This window comes from Manacus vitellinus, unplaced genomic scaffold, assembly GCF_001715985.3.
Source record: "Manacus vitellinus isolate BGI_N305 unplaced genomic scaffold, ASM171598v3 scaffold_18_pilon, whole genome shotgun sequence".
Taxonomy (NCBI): Eukaryota; Metazoa; Chordata; class Aves; order Passeriformes; family Pipridae; genus Manacus; species Manacus vitellinus.
In genome coordinates this window covers 13460434-13477895 of record NW_021939324.1, presented here as the reverse complement: position 1 = coordinate 13477895, position 17462 = coordinate 13460434, and the positions used below count along the sequence as shown (strand labels likewise).

The following is a 17462-nucleotide window of genomic DNA, read 5'->3' as shown; positions in this document are numbered from 1 at the left end:
ATAGGATAACCATTAGATGGGCACAAATAGATATGAGCTGAAATTCAGTTTAAATTGAATTTACAGAAGAGCTTTTTTTGCATTGAGTAAGGACAAGAAGTAGTTGCCTGGAGACATGGAGTCTCCATTTCTGGATATTCAAAACCTTAACAGCCAGTGCTCTCAGCAATCTACTCTGTTTGGCCATGCTTTGAACAAGGAAGCTGGACTGGCTTATCTTGCAGGGATACCTTACAATTCTGTGAAGACAAATATTTCATTTGATATTGGCACAGTGACTTGCAAATTTTATTTTCTTCTTTCTGGTGTTATCACTTGAGATTTTTGTAAAATTTGTAACATGAAATTAATTTTCATTTCTAGTAATATATGATTACATACATTTCATGTCTTTGTCACGTAACACTACATTGCTTCTCCAATCCAGGATGCTAAGATTTATTACTTCAGTAAACAGAGTTTTATAACATATGTAATATTTATTTGGCAATGCCTCTGTTTCAAATTCTCCTTGTGTGGTTCTCATGGTTAAATATTAAAATGTTTAAAGTAAATTTCAGATAGGGATTCCTCATTTTATTATTCATTTCTTTGACATATTTCTTAATTTCTTAGGGGGTCTTAAAATAAGACATCTGTTAATGTTCTTCTGTTGTCTCTTCTAATGAAAATATGAACTTTCTTAGCTCCTAATTGATTTTTAAGCTATGTTCTTAGCATTAGTGAGTCAATACCTTCCATTTGTTTATATCAAAGATCTAATGCCCGTTAACTTTGATTCCATTTCTTCTGAGTGGCTGTACATTCTCAGAAGATTATATTCATATAAATATTTCTCTTTGCAGTGAGGAGCTACGGAAAGAAGTGCGACAGCTGAAACGTGAACTGCTGGAAGCAAAGCAGAAAAAAGAAGAAAGAGCTTTAAAACCCAAAGAGAAAGAAGGTAAGGGTTTCGTGTAGATCTCCAGTTAACATTGCAGTCTTTAAAGTTTTTTTAGTTTTGTGTTTTATGTGGATAAATTGTGGGCATTCTGTTCTTGAAATGTAGATTCTTTCCTTAAGAATAGTAGGAATGTAATGATGTCAGTATATAAGAATAATGTACAGGTAGCATTCATTCTTTCACATGAGGTAGTATTTCTCCTTCCGAATGTCCTTTATTACATGTGTGCTGTGACTTCTGACTTGGAAAGTATTCTTGACATTCTGACTTGGAAGGGTACTTAAATGCAGATGATTAACTTTGAACTCAAAGGTGCTGACTTCAAACGTTTATGTATTTTGGGACAGCAGTGGAACTCAAATTTAGAAAATTATTACCATATATTACCTAAACCTTAGCAAAATGGGATCTTCAGCTGCCCACTTCATTGTCAGGCAGATTTTATACTCTTTTTCTTTCTAAATGTGCATAAATTGTTACATTTATGATAGTATGTAAGGTGCACATTTTATTCCACGTGGATGTAACACCCTTTATTAGCTGAACTGAAGAAACAGAAGAGAGCGTTTTTTAAACACTCAAGTTGCGAGCTGTACATGAAATCTGGCACCAAATGTTACAAATTGGTGACTCTGAAAAAATTCTAGGAATCCTGCACAATCACTGGCAAGATAATGATTGGTGTCACTGGCCATATAAAAAAAGAACTGCGAATAGAAGTATAGAGGAGGTAAAGAGTAGTCCTTAAGTACATATATGATAAATTATCTTGAATAGTACCATATATACCAGTTCTTACACTATTGCTTAAACCTTATCTCCATTCCAGGTGGGTTAAGTTAGAGGACTTTGTAATTTAAAGAAAACCACCTTTACAGTGACACACTAAAGTAATACTTGGGCAATACTCATAGTTAGTACTGTGGTCCAGTTTGCAAGGCTACCTCTTATTCAAGCAAAGCCCGTATATACTCGGGTTGCCAGGGGTTTTATACTTTCTTTGAAATAAATAGCAAGTAGGAGATAAACCTGTTGAAAATCTGTAGGTAATGGCTAATGCCAAATAATCTTGAATTGTCTTGGTTTTCCTTTTCATTATAGGAAGGAGTCTGTTCCAGTACCTGTTGAGAAAGATAGATGGCAGGAAAGAACCTATTCAACTAGTTATTGGAGAACCTAACTAAAAATTCTGAAAATAAACATGTTCTAAAATTTAAGGCAAAATTAAAAAGACATTAAATGAGATGCAAGTGGTGAAGGATAAAATGATCAATAAAAATATAGCGAAAGCTGTTTCAGGTTTGTACCAGAAAACAAACTGAACATGAAGTTTCTTCATGATATGGCTGTCACTTGTTACGAATTCTTGCTGCAAGATTCTTGCTACAAATGCCTTAACTGTAAAAGTGCAGTTGTATTATTGCACTCAGTTCTAAGTATTGTACCACCAAAAAAAGATAATGAACTCATGAAATGGATGAATTGGATAAAAATTAACAAAGCCACCCAAAACTAGCAGAAGACTATGCGAACTGATTTATTAGAAGATACTTGAAGATATGTGTAATTTATGTAGGGAGTGGGATGGAAGGGTGGAATCCTAACTATTTAAAGAGGTTAAGTGAAAGGAATGAAGCATGCCTTTACTATGAAACAGAATTTACAGAGAATAATAGAATAGACTTTAGAAACAATTTATCTTGAATACAATGAACTCTTACAGCGGTAGAAGTTTTGTACCAAGTAATTAATTTTGCCCCTAAGTTAAAAGCATTTAGTATATCTCACTTAATCATTTTGTATTTATTGGCCTGAATATTCTTCAACGCCATAAAACTATCGACATGGAGGAAGTCTGCTAAAAGTATAATAGTTTACCTATTCCACATTAGTTTACATATAAGAAATTGCATATATTTAAAACATACTGCTATCAGGAAATTAATGTGCATGTAGCAGGAGGTCTTTCCATTGTTCTCTGCCTGTACTCTTGGGCAATGTGGAATGGAGAGTGAGTTGTGTCATGCTGTATCAGGTGAATCTGTGCAGATGGTGCAGACACTTGCAGTATGTCTGCCTATGCTTTTAGCTGGCTGCATTAGGAAAAAATGCTAGTTCAGAGGCTATGTAACCACATTATTATGATTCTGTGCTTGATTAAAAAACATTGCGTCTAAGCCAAGACTTGCAACCATAGTGGGAGAAATTCACTGAAGACTACAGAACTGTGAGAATAAGGCTTAGGTCATACTGGACTTGATGCAGGATTGAGTTTAATTCTGGAGGATTCTGATGAACTGGTGGCAGTGTGACACATCTATTTTAAGTTCACTGTCAGATCTATATTAGTATTGGCATCACATTTAGTATCACTTCTTCAAATTGTTCATGTGACATAGTATGCCTACCTAATATTTTTCTGTATTCAGAGATTAGAGTAATTAAGAAAGACTAAGGAGTGAAAATTTAAGTGTTTACATTGTTTCAAGAGGTCAGAGAAAAAAAATAAATCCCTCCATGTATGTTAGATTATAACCAGCCTTCCAATTTGTGAATAGTTATTATTGACTATGCCAGACTGCTGTCAACTTTAAATAAGATGTTTTTCTTTTATATGACATTTGTTGTAGTGATGCCAGAAATTACATCAAACACTACAATTTGAGTGCTGAATTACTTCAGCATTTTGAAGTACTTGGTCAAATATTTGAAAAAGATACACTTTTCAAAGTTCTGTAGTGTAAACCTGTGAATATACTTCAGTGAAATCTGCTTTAGACGAATAACGTCTGCCCAGTTGTTTTAACTATATGTTGGTTTAAAGTAATAGGAATATTTATTAAGTAATACTTTAGTTTTTCATGGTAGAATATTTTTGTAAATGGTCTGATATTCTGTGGATTATGAAATTGTTACACATGCAAAAACAGAAAAGCTACAAAATAGTCTGAGCACAGAAACCTTACAACTAATGTAAAAACCAACATTCAAGTGTAAAAGTTCTACTGAGGCATGCAGTATTTTCTGTTTTGTGTTTAATTGTGATATGGTAAGCAAATGATTTAAGTGTTAAGAAAATTCTCAAAATCAAGTGAGGATGCCAATGTAAGATTATGTTTTATTTCTGTTTTATTATTACATTTGGGTACTGTCAGGAGCACTCAAAGATTTAAGGTCTGTCTTACACAGAAGAATGCCTTCTTGAAGTCTGAAACTTTTAACAAAATTTTGCACCCTTGAGAACATTGTGAACACAACAACTTTCAAATTTAGGTGGTTTGGGAACTTCACAGCATAAATGCATTAAGTATGAAGATTTTTTTTTAGTCGATCCAGTATAGCTGCATTGTATCAAAGTATCCATCTTGGACGTGTCACTTTTGCAAAACTTTGTTTTCTTCCACTGTTTACAATTTTTTTTCTTTCAATTTCATTAAATAATACTGAGCATTCCCTATTCAGTTTCTTCCTTGCTAAAGTGAATGCTTTTTTCCTCATGTCTCTCTGTCTGCAGAAGAGGATAAAATCTCACTGTAAGCCTGCTTTGATTTTAGTAGTAATCTTAAGCATGTACTCAAAATCTGCTGACATTCAAAAATTAACTGCATTTTGGACTAGGACTGTGTACATAAAAGCTACCAAAGTTCAGAAAATATTTTCTAGAAACTTGCAGTTCATACTATTTTACAGATCTGCTCTGCTCTTTCCAATAAGTGTTTTGAAGCTCTAGGAATTACTTCTAAGGTTTTATTATTTATGTTGGCTAAATGAACTAGTAAGTTTGTTCTAGAACTGTTACTTTTTCACTGTAGAAAACTGAAAATCCAGTAATCAGTCCAACCCTGGAAGCTCATTCTGTAAGCCAATCTATTCAGTTGTTCACAGTTGCTAAATATTTCCTGACTCTTACCTTACTTCTTGGCAACTGTGTCTCTTCAGGATCAGCCAGAGCTATAGCAACAGTAACTGAACATTTCTTGAAGGTGCAAAGAAAACCACAAGTAGAACTAGTTCTGAACAAAAATATATGGGAGAGTATGTTATAAATTCTTTCAAGCATAAAATTATATTGTATAGTCATATACATAGTATGAAAACTGTAAGAAAATTTTTTCCTGAATTCTAGAAGAAGTGTGTTATTGTCTTGACTATTAATTAAGCCACTAAAGTGGCTTTAAGTTCTCCATTTGTCACTTCTGATAGGAATTCCATTTTAATTCCTGAAATATTAAAGGATATCAGAATTTCTTGTGTAATTCTTAAGGGATTTGTTTGGTTTGAAACAAACACAGCTTCTGTTTTCAAGATTTCAGTCTCATGAAGATTTTTTATGTCAGTACTACCTACCTCCATAATTCCAGAAGAATGCAATATAAACTGAATATTGATGAGCTGAAAGTGGAATATAATGCACAAATACAGGAATCTGGTTTAGGCCTCTTATTTTAATTCACTGAAACCTTCATCATAACTTCTGCCACTCCAAACAAGGAGTTTTTAAGGTTTTTACAAGTCTTTGTTTTTTCCCTTTGGTATTTAATCTAGCTCTGCCATGTATTTCTTGAAGTTTCTGTCCAGTAGGTCTTTTGTCATATGAAATGTGTCATCAAAGTTGCTAAAGAATGCATTTGAGATACTGAAGAAAATGTATGGGTACATCACACTTAAAACTATACACAAACCTTGCTAAATAAACTGGGATGCCTTTCATTATAGATATCTTTGTACACTCTCATTATCTTACCTTGGTTCTGCATGAACTCATGATTACATATGCAAAGTGCATTACAAGAGTTAATGGGATTATTTTTGTGCAGTCCAGCACATAAGGAATGTTTTGTAATGTAAGGTCTGTGTAAAAATCTTCATGCTTTCTTTTCATCAAGAAAAAACATAAACGAAAATTCTTTCACTGGTCATTGTCAGCACTATAGGCTCTTACTCTTCTCCTAGTGACATTAAACCTTCAAAATCAGCATGTATTTTTCTCTGTGACAGTATGTATTGTTTCTGCCCTTCAGAAGATTAGTCTGTTTCTGATAATACTTTCAGCAAACCAAACTCCTTCTTTTTCCAACAAACGTTTTATAAGCAGCTTCATTATCTCTTTTTTAAAAAGGAAAAAAAAATGTAGATTTTGTAACAGATTCTAATTACAAGTAATTTTGGTTTGTCAAAAAAAGGTTCGTGCTGTGGAAAATTTTATGCACACTGTCATACATTTGTGTAAAATTGTACCTTATCTGTGACACAGTTGGTGGACTTGCTAAGGCAAAGTTACCCCACCTGCAATGATAAAAATGGATCTCAGTCATTGAGGGCAATATGTGTATGAACATAAGCAGTGATTATGCTTTTCAGGCAACTGAACTAGAATTCATATTTCTTGGTTTCTATAAGGTAGAAGATAAAATTGCAGTTTCCAAAATAGAGCCTATCTGATGCAACTTCCGTTGAGTGTTTGTTATGCTGTTAAATTTAGCAGGTGCTTTAGGAGTTAGGTTAAAACTATCAAGCTTTCTTTTCTGCTTCACTTCATATTAGGGATTGATCCATCCCTAAGCCATCCCTAAACATCATTTCAGTTCAACGCCTTTGGATCAAGTTCTGTCTTTGTTATATTTCTGCTGTTTTGTAGTTATAGACTGACATAATTTGAACTGTTCCTAATTTAAGTGAGGGCAAAATAAGCTCTTCTGTATTTTTTTTAAAAATCAGTCTCTTCCTTTCTGTCTTAAAGACCTCAGAATCTCCTCCTTAGTTTCAGGCTATCATTGTAAACCATGTCCTAAAACCAAAGTCTTATGTTAGATTACACCATTGGGTTTGCATGTGTTCCTCCCTAGAGGAATAATTTCAGGATAGAAGAATTTATCTGAAAGAAAATAAATTACTTAAATGATAAAGTCTTTGTCACAGTAAGATGAGGAGTCTCTTGGTAGTAACTCAAGCTAGCTGAGATAAATAGTAATAGACTTACAAATTCTGTTGAAAGTAGGATGAAATGTATTGTCAATAGGGAGGGTTATCTTTTTCTTTTTTTCTTTTTCCTCACCTTCCTTACTGATAGAATGTACCCAGCAACTTGTTCAAACTAAAGGAGAGATTACACTGTGATGAAATGCTTCAGGGCACAAGTGTGCAAAATCCCTGTAACTTAAACTGTCATCTTCTGCATCTTGCAATACCTAAATTTAATTTAATTGTTATTTCACTTCTGTGTATCCGTGTCATGTTTTGTTAATTTTTGTCCAAAAAATCCTTTTGGGTTAAGGAGATTATTACCAAAGTCATGATCCTTATACTTTTGCTGAATCAGCAAACTGGACCTAAATTTGTCAAGCTTCATGTGTCTGTCAAGTCCATCATACATTGGTGTAGTTTCTCTTTTTTTAACTCTACTGCAAAAGATTTGGAGGGGATCTGGGAAGCCGACTGGGAGATATGAAGTAGTAGGCAGCAATCTGTTTTTACATTTAAAAAGGATTCTTCCCATTAACAAGAGTCTCCTCTGGACATTTTCTTTTGTTTGCTAATTACCACAGTTCATTCAGACACAAAATAATTTTTTTTTCAACATGAACTTTTAATGCCTGTCAAAAATTGAATATATAATTTATATTAAAAAGTACGCTGTGGTTTTGAAATTATTGGAGTTTTCAAGTTTTAAAATGTGTAAGAAACCCATTGACTTAGGGGCTTTTGAAAATCCTTCCTGTATAATTGCTTGCTTTTGATATGGAGTAATAGGTTGTAAGACCTCATGGAGAAATACAATGTCTTTAAGCCATTTTAATTAAAGATGCAGAAATATGATGCATACAAGTGCATGGCTCTTTTGATTGACTCATGCTGAAGTTAGTTCAAGTGGATCTGATTATCTTTTGTCTGTCTTATGAAAAGGCTTTCCTAGGAGACAGAGAGAATGAAGTTGAGGATTAGAAAAACTCTTGACAAGCAAAGACCAAAGAAACAATAATCTCAAGAGAAGGCTTTAACTGAAATTTTAATTATTTGTATTAACACACATATGAGTGGGATAAAAATACACAAACACACTACTGCAGAGGAATTTCACCCTTTTTGTATGAGAATTGTATTTGAGCTGCACTAGAGTAAATCTTAGTCAAAAGACCTATATGACTAGGGATCCCATTTTCTTAAATTCAGCATATGTATATCAAAGTGTGGATTGCAGGTTTAAATGTTTGTAGCCATTTTCATGCATATTCAAGAATACTTTTCTCAGTTCTTTTGATTGTCATAGGTGGGCAATTCTATTAATCGTAGGGTACTGTTTTTCCCTTCAAAGCACCCCTTTTTGTAAATGTCACCTGAAAGGTTGTTTTCTATAAAGAAGCAGATGGTTTTGTAGTTCAAATTAATTATCTAGAGGCTAAATGTTAGTAAACCAAGACAGTATGTTATTTCCACACAGTCAACAAGTTTGGATACATGCATTTATGCAAAAAAAGTGTATTGTCTTTGCAAGGGGTTGGTCTTGAATTAAGAATGGGATTTTTTATTAGTAGAAGAGATTGACTAATAGGGGAAAAGATGGAGCTGAACCACTATGATTGATAGTTTTACGCTGTACTTCTGTTCTTCTCAGTTCATTTGATATAATGCTGCATGAAATTTTATGGCAGATTTGATTTCATTCATCCAGCTGTTTAATCATCCCTAAATGTGTGTTTATATGCATTTATCTATTTTGGTCATTCTAGAAGATGGCTTTTTCTTTCTTGCTGGTACCTGTAATCCACTGTTCTTCATTATACGCAAAGTATCAACTGGAAAACAGCAAATAAACCAGCCGTGAATTGTATTCTCTGTATGTTTCATTTTCCTTTTAAATATGATGTAGCAATGTTTAAATGCTGTTTAAATGCAACATAGAAATTAGGATAAAAAGGAAATAATATATTTGCAGAAATATAAAAATATTTTAAATGTAGATACATCATTACAAATTTATTTCCTTTTATTATGAAGTGCCATGTTCATAAACTTCATAGAATACCTCAGTCGAGAGAGAAAATTAGTTTGGGATCAGGAGCTTTTTCTGTATAGCGGTAAGCAATCATCTAAAAAAAACCTGATACCAAGTTTGATTTAGATTTGCAGTGCATCAGGCTGCATATCCTGAAATTTGTTGAAACAATTTCTCTAAAAATGTTTTCTATTCATCATTTGTAGTGGACATCTGGAGGCTTTATTCTTCTGCTCATTATCAGGAATAACACTTCTGTAAATACATGTACATAATGTTCAAGAATACTAAATCAATATGTGAAATGTCCTGATGCTATTCAAGAGGAAGAAAATGTGAAAGGATGGTGTTGTTCATTTTCCCAATTCAGTTTTTGTCCCGTTAAGTTATTAATTTGTCATGGCAGTCAATATTCTGCAAGAGAAGACAATGTTAAAAAAAAGACAAAAGAGAGTAGCTGTTGACTAGTCTAGATATTAACTTGTTACCAATGGGGTTTTTTTTCTGACTGACAAAATGGACTCTGTTTCAAGTTTAAATGTTACTGGGTTTTTTTCCCTTTTGCAAGATCAAGGGTTTGGGTTGTGACTGCTTCAGCCTACAAAACAGGAAAACTGTGAACTTTTCTATAGGCTATATTTGTCTACTGTGTAACAAATAGTCACAAAATATTAGTACATATAACAGTTCATCTGCTCCAAGAAAGATCTTCAGAAATGAAGGTCAACTTGTTAAAGGAATTTCAGCAGTTTTCATCAGAGATTTTATTTCTGTTATCCTGCTTTCCCTGGCTCCATAGTAAAATAAAATTGAAACAAAAATTTCTTTACTTGTCTGCCCAGTACAGTGTTGTGTTTTTCATTTCAGCAAGTAGCAAATCATTCTGCTGCTGAGAAAGCAATACAACTGAAGTGTTTTATGGAAGTGTTTTTCTTGGTATTTCAGAAGTCAAAAATTATCTCCAAAAAGGTACTAAATCATTAAACCAAATTTAATTTGTTTAACCAAATATGTTTCCTTATTCAGAGGAGGAACCTGCTCCAAACAGTGTTGTTGAAGAATACCTTCAGGAGAAGAGAAGATATGAAGACAAGCGAAAGCAGCAGCCAAAGAAAGGAGCTTCTCGTGAAGATCAGGTAATAGTTTGATAGCCTGGGCAAAAAAAATACAGAGAAAGTTCTGAATATGTTTATCTCTTCATTTGTGTAAAAATATAGTTTTAAAATCTGTTTTTAATTTACCTTTCTAAGAATCTTTTTATTTGTAAAATTAAATATTTTAATTACCCAAGTAGAAAGATAAGTGAAGTGTCAATGTGTATTTGAAGCTGCTCCCAGTTTAGTCACTAAAATCTTCCAAAAGGAAATGCTAACCATGAAGTGGTATCCTTGATTACATTTGTGAGAATTTGCATTTCTACACAGTGCTTTCCTTGGCTCTGCAACTTGCCATAAGATAACACTGGGACAGAAGTTTGCATACTTGGCATCTCTTCTAGTTGGGGTTTTTAACATTTTAAATTATACTTTGAAGAGTACTCCTTGGTGTCATGCAATGAACAGGAATAGTTCATTAGTCTACTGTAAGAAGAGAATGCTTTATGAAATATAATGAAAATTATGTTTAAAAATTAGTTAGGATTTCCGTAGACTTTAGTATGCAAATATGAGCAATGTAAAGTTTGCTTTACAAAAACATTTATTTTTTTCTGAGATAGGAAAGTTTGAAAGTATTAAATATATGAAACTGCCTATGAAGTGGAAATTTCCTTCAATTTAAAATCTATGCAGCACATCAAATACATTGGTTTGTAAGTGCATGTCAGTTTAGCTACAAAGACGTTCCTATTCAAATGTTGAATCGAGAAGAGATTGAAAATTGAGGCTTAGTAACTTCAAAGCGGTGTTTGGCAAAACTTGATACATGCAGCAAGATGATTTAGCTCTAAACTAAGTAGTTTATGGAAACTTTGTACATTCAAAATCCTATTGTCTTTAATCAAAGAATACTGAAGCTCTGTTGGCAGTGTGGATCAAGGGACATAAAACCATGTCTAATGAATTTATATCAGCCCTGTCCTGAACATCACAGGAAAACGAGATGACAGGGATGTATATTTTAATAGATCTTAATTTTTATTTACATAACCCTACTGGAAACTATTCAACAATAATTAATCAAGTTTATCATCATCTGCTTCACTTGTGGGGTGCCTCTTCTAGTCTTTTGCCCCTTGTAATTGATCCTACAGGACAATACCATTTTCCATCTTCTATGCAACAGTTAAGGAAGAGGGGGAAGGGTATGTTTTCTTAAATTGCTAGATATTGAAAGTCCGAGCCTTCTAATTCTACAAGGGTCGAGTTATAACGTTATTTGATCCACACTATAGCATCTAGTCACTCACTACAAAAATGACTACTAAGATTTCAAAATTATTTCTGTCACCTGCTCTATTCACAGAAATGCTGACATCAGAGAAAATTAGACAAGACAAAAGGAATGTGGCTTTTGTTGGTTACAATTTCATGTTAAAAGGATTAGTTTCTTTTCTCCTGGTGGCTTAGGCAGAGATTTGCTGTCTCAGGTGTTGCAAGTGCAGTGTTTGTTTGCAATAGTATGGAAAACTATAGAACTAGAATGATTTGCAAGCCCAAATATCTTCAAAACTTTCCTCTCTTCCATCTTAAACAGAAGATTAGACAGAAAGTAAAGAAAATAAATGCAAAAAATCCCTCAAATCTGTATTTGGCAGTGCTAAAATATGTTTTTGAAAGAATTCAAAACCCAGGAAACTCTTCAAGTTAAGATTGCTCCCAGAAGGAAATTTGATTCCAGTGAACACTTCTGGTATTTCCTATTTCTGTTTTCTATTCTCGTTTAGTTTTTATTCTTTTAAATTTGAAAAACTTGACCAAACAAAACTACACAGCCATAGAGGTGTTTTACAACATAGGTTGCCAACCTATCACCTACAAATCAAATGTAGCCTGCCACATAAATTCAGCACTTATTCCCTGATGCTGTTGTTTCCAGGAATGTCTCAGATATCAGCAAAAGATAAGCTATGGGGTATACAAATTATTCGTATGCTCTGCCCTTTTTTTGTAGAGCCCTCCTCTCCCATTGCAAGGCTCAGGCATACAATTCTTGTATGATCAAAATCTCATTTCAGATGATCAGAAACAAGAGCTGTGGTATGATCTTCAGGTGTCATCTGAGATTTGATGACATCATTGTAACTGAAAGACTGGGCAGTATCAGCTTGAGAATAAAATAGCAAATTTAAATCAGTATGAGCTTTATGTATGCTGCATAAGGACCTGTATCTGCTGAATTGGTTAAGGTGGTTCATTTTATTTGAGTTAAAAGCTTTGAATTGTTTCAATGTCCATACATGATTTAAAATACCAATGTAAAGTGTGTAAATATCAAGTAAACTGGGTCTTCAAAGCTGTAATTTATACAACTGATTGTTTTACAAGAGGATAGAGCAGGTTCAGACACTAAAATTCATTGTCAGCAGTGTTAATCAGCTGTTTTATTCTGTAAATAGACACAAGTTTTTGTCCTTTAAATAGGCATTTTCAATTCACTGAATGGCCAGAGAAGTGCTCGTTCATTCCTGATGGGCCCACTCCCTGCTTGCTCTTGATGCCTCAGCATTGTTTGCCCACTCACATCATGAGTGCTCCCCAGACAATCTTGTTCCCATGTCCCCCACTGCCTCTCACTCTCTCACTTGCCTTTCTAAAGTGTTTCTTTTGAATTTATAGGAAAGATCACTTTTCCATCTTATTGTACTATTTCTCAAAATAATAAAGATGTATAGAACAATATACAACTTCTCTAAAACCATGTGTTTAATTTCAGACACTGGCACTACTGGACCGATTTAAATCAAAATTATCCCAGGCAATTGAAGAAACTCCTGAAAATGAGCTTTCTGAACCTGATGTGGATAATGACGAAGGATGGTGAGATTTTTTGATTTGGATTTCTGTGTTTGCCAATGAAAATCCTACTGCCTTAACATAGTCTCACTGGTAAGCATAAATTTGAGTAGCAGAAAAGACCAAATACAAAGATATCTGCTGCATCAGGAGTTGGCTAAAATTGGTTGGTTTAGCATTCTGAAAATAAGGTGCGAGAATAGAAGACATACAGCTTTTTCTTCTAGAACTCCGTGTTAAGGCTGATAAGTATTTTTAAATGATGGATGAGATGAACTGGGTCATCTGAAGTACGGGGTGACCCCAAGGAAGTGGAGTAGCACTGAAATCAGTAAAGCACTGCAGAAGTTATTACCTCAAACTTCCCAGTCAAGGAAGCAACTTTTGTACCCTGTTGTCTCATGTTCACCTTTCATCCAAACCACCCACCTTAGGTAAGCAAGGGGATAAAAATCACTATGATTTGAAGTGTGATCCTGAAGTCCTAGGCTGCAAGCTGTTAGATCCTTACAAAAAATATCTGCATAAATTGACTGGAAAAAAAGAAAAAAAAATCATAACAAAAATGTTTTGTAAGGATAGGTCATTTCTATTTGTAAGGCAAACATTATAGCTGGTCCAACAAAATAGGCTATCTCTGCCTACAACTTCTTCCTTAGTTGTATGCATAAACCATCACAGCTACAGCAAAACTACAGCTAAAATAGCAACTTTAACAAAGTTCTTGGCAAGTGTTTTAAGACAACCAATATTTCTGTATCTCAGATGACTTAAAATTATTTGATTGTTTCTTCAAACTATGTTTTCTTCCTTCATTATGTCTTTTTCTATCTCAGACTCTTTGAGGATGAGGGAAAACATAGAATATAAATTTTGAGATCCTTGGATTTCACTGATATTTTGAGATTCTTCTGAGCTGCTTCTAAGTTCTCCAAGAATTATAGATTAATTATTTCAGTTGGAAGGAACCTACAACAGTCATCTGGTCCAACTGCCTGGCCAACACAGGGCTGACCAAATTAAAGCATTTTATTCAGGTCATTGTCCAAATGCCTCTTGAACATTGACACAATTCCCTCTGGGCCTTCCGCTTTGACATATCTGGTTTACATATTAGTCTCTAACCAGATGACACTTCATTGCCACTGTGATGGATCTCAGCTAGATTTTGGGGAAAAGTCTTCTTGGCTGAGATTTTAAGCCAACAATGAGTGACTGAGTTCTGCCAGATAATCTCCATCTATGTCTGCAGCACTCTATACAGCCTTTGAGAAAGTGAAGAATGAAGTAATGATCTGACTCTTCCTTATTTGGACTGTAAGCAAATAAAGAAAACTAATGATCAAATAGTACTGAAGACATCTGACAAATCATTAAAAGAAAAGGATAAGCAATAGTTCTCAATATGGAGCCACAGGGAAAAGAATGCCTGGAAGAACTCAGATCAAGCATGTCTTTCTAAAGTACCCAGATGCTGTAAAAATGTGTCTGTCTACTAGTTTGCAGACATTTTTTTCTTACAAGTACCCTTTTTGTGAGCAGATACCATGTTTATTATGATACTTTGGAATTCTGTAGGGGAAATTAGATTTTGATTGCTGCAGACATACATATAATAATTCTCAAATAGCAATAGAGGTTGCAATAGAATGTCTCAGCAAAGATTCTGGTATTTCACGTTAAAACTTAGTATTATGCATTTCTCTTCAGTCCTCTTCACAACACTTCCTCAGATGTGTTCTTAGACAGCAAAATCTGGTAATAATTATCAAACACCATACACATTGTTTACAAGAGAGTCATATTTCTTCTTTTTTTTCTTGCATGAAAAGTAGAATGCTTCTGAAAAGTGCCTAAATGTCTGCTATGTGCAGAACAGTGCTGCTATTCATTTTATTTAGGACTTAGACTGCTGTACACATATAGTTGCATGCATGTGACACCTGTTCAGGTTGTAGTGACTCTTCATGGTTCTGATGATGATATCCAGTAGTTACAGCAGTAGTCAAATCCAAATTTCAGTCCAGAAGGTGTTGCAGTAACTGCAGATAATGAAACTAATGATGCAGACCCTATGAACATGACAAAATATTTTCCATAGAGAGAATCCAGCAATCAGAGAAAAAAATTCTGATGCAATCAACTACATACAAAGATTGACTGCTTTAATTAATCCATGCAAAATCTCTTCAAATAGGATAAGAGTGATACTTAGTACTCTGAAACATCCTTCCATCAAGTAATTCTGGGAGTTCTGAGTGCTTCTTTCAAAGTGTGAAATCTGAGACTAGATACAGCACTCAGCTAAGCCTTTGTCAGTGTTGAGTGGAAGGATTATTTCATTTGTCATTGTTTCTTTCATGCCTGGTTTCCAATCCTTCCTAAGCCACAAGTTTTTCCCTATTGAATGGTTGCCTGACCTAGCTCTGTCCTGTACCCATGCTGTTGACTGCTCTTATTGGAATTCAGCCACTGCACTTTCTGAATTGTATCCTATTTTTCAGACTTCTACTCTTGTTTGTCAAAATCACATGAATTCTAAATACTCCAATTCAAACCTTCATATTATACTCTCTGTACAGTTCTATAATTGTATTCTTCTCCAGTAAAATCTTAAGTGGAAATGAACTAACCAACCCTTACCACATTAAACTTTTCACTTTGACATTAGAACATGGCTACCTACTCCTAAAAATAGGGCTCTCCAGCTGAATTTTTACCAACCTTACATGCTTATGAAATGTAAGAGATATTTATCTACACTTTTCCAGATGGAATACTGGTCTTTTTGGAAGGAACAGATTCTCTGCTATAAAAATCCACCTGTCATGTCCTTAACCAGAATTCTGGATTTTCTTATATTCTTGTCTCACTGATCTTTGAAAACAAATGGAGGCTTTCTGCAACTGCAAGATTTATTGACATACTGAAGTATATCTAGTGCTATGACAGCTTTTAAGTTGATGGAATTTTCTGTAGTAAAGAAGCCACCACCACTTTCCTTCTTGAAAGCTCATCTGCTTGCCAAGTCAATTCAGCATATATCTATGAAGGGTCCCAATTGCTTGTGAAATCTCACAGATAAAATGCACAAAAAGGTTCAGGAATCAACTCCAGTAGTGTTCTTAAATTTAAAGCTTAATTGTCATTATCAAGTAACTGACAACTCAAAAGGATCAGCACTCCATGCCTTTCATGTACATTGTACATGAAACCAACCAAGTTTACAGTTCCTTATAAGACATGGATTGCAGTTGGATATGTCTATCTCGTATTGGCCTCATTAGCCACCAGCGTACCTGTAATAAATGTGGATAGAGCCTTCCTTAATCTTCATTTGCAAAGCCTAGCCATGATAAGACATGGAAGACACATAGGCTAGCAAATCATGGTGGGATTTTTTTGTGGATTGATTGAAAAGATGTGTCTGCCCATTGATTCTCTTCTTGGGACTGGTACTCTTTAATATCTTTATCAATGACACAGACAGTGCAATCAAGTGCACCCTCAGCAAGTTTGCAGACAACATGAAGCTGAGCAGTGCAGTTCACCCCATAGAAGGACAGGATGCTATCTAGTGGGACCTGGACAAGCCTGAGAAGTAGGCCCATGTGGGAATCTCATGGAGTTCAACAAGTCCAGGTGTATAGTGCTGCACTTGGATTGGTGCAATCCCAAACACAAGTAGAGACTCTTCACCTAGACTGGGAGAAGAACTCACTGAAAGCAGCCCTGCTGAGAAGGACTTGAGGGTTCCTGTGGATGAAAAGCTGGACATGAGCGAACAGTGTGCACTTACAGCCCACAAAGCCAATGGCATCCTGAGCTGTATCTAAAGAAACGTGGCTAGCAGGTTGAGGGAGGTGATTCTACTCTGATCTCTGAGACCCCACATGGAGTACTGCATCCAGCTCTGGATTCCTCAGCACAGGAAGGATGTGGACCCTTTTGAGCTGGTCCAGAGAAGGAACACAAAAATTATTAGGAGAGTGGAATACCTCTTCTGTGAGGAAAGGCTGAGAGATTTGGGTTGTTCAGGATGGAGAAGAAAAGGCTCTGGAGCAACCTTATTGTGGTAATTATTTAAGTAAATTAAAGGGGAATTAAAAATAAAAATAGGAAGAGTGACTTTTTACATGGGCAGATAGTGATAGGATGAGGTGGAATGATTTTAATTAAAGGAGGAGAGATTTAGATTACATGCTAGGAAAAAAATCTTTACTCAGAAGGTAGAGGCACTGGAACAGGTCACCTGGAGAGGTGGGAGGTGACCCACCCCTGGAAAGGTCAGGTTGGACGGGACTCTGAGCAACCTGATCTAGTTGAAGATGTTACTGCCTATGACATGGTGTTGGACTAGATGACCTTTAAAAGTCCTTTCCAACCCACGCCATTTTATGATAAGAACATCCCATTGGGGCAGTATTCTGTTCCTGCTTGAAAAGTATTTCCATGGTGGTAATCTGATTTCTGAGAAGCATGGTTTTATGTTATTCCATGAACTTCCGTGGACTTCATGGAAGATGCCCAATTCATTCTGCTGGACCTTCAGTATTCAGTATAGAAACTGAAA

At 35.0% G+C, this 17462-nt stretch overlaps 1 protein-coding gene across 1 annotated transcript in view; it reads left to right on the top strand.

Annotated features, from left to right (window-relative positions):
* The window catches only part of CWC27 (CWC27 spliceosome associated cyclophilin), a 93321-nt gene that overhangs the window by 65282 nt on the left and 10577 nt on the right, over nucleotides 1-17462 (top strand). Inside the window, exons 11-13 of the mRNA XM_018070327.2 lie at nucleotides 846-943; nucleotides 9963-10072; nucleotides 12810-12913. Coding sequence (XP_017925816.1) covers nucleotides 846-943; nucleotides 9963-10072; nucleotides 12810-12913 — 312 coding nt within the window. The remainder of the gene's footprint in view (nucleotides 1-845; nucleotides 944-9962; nucleotides 10073-12809; nucleotides 12914-17462) is intronic.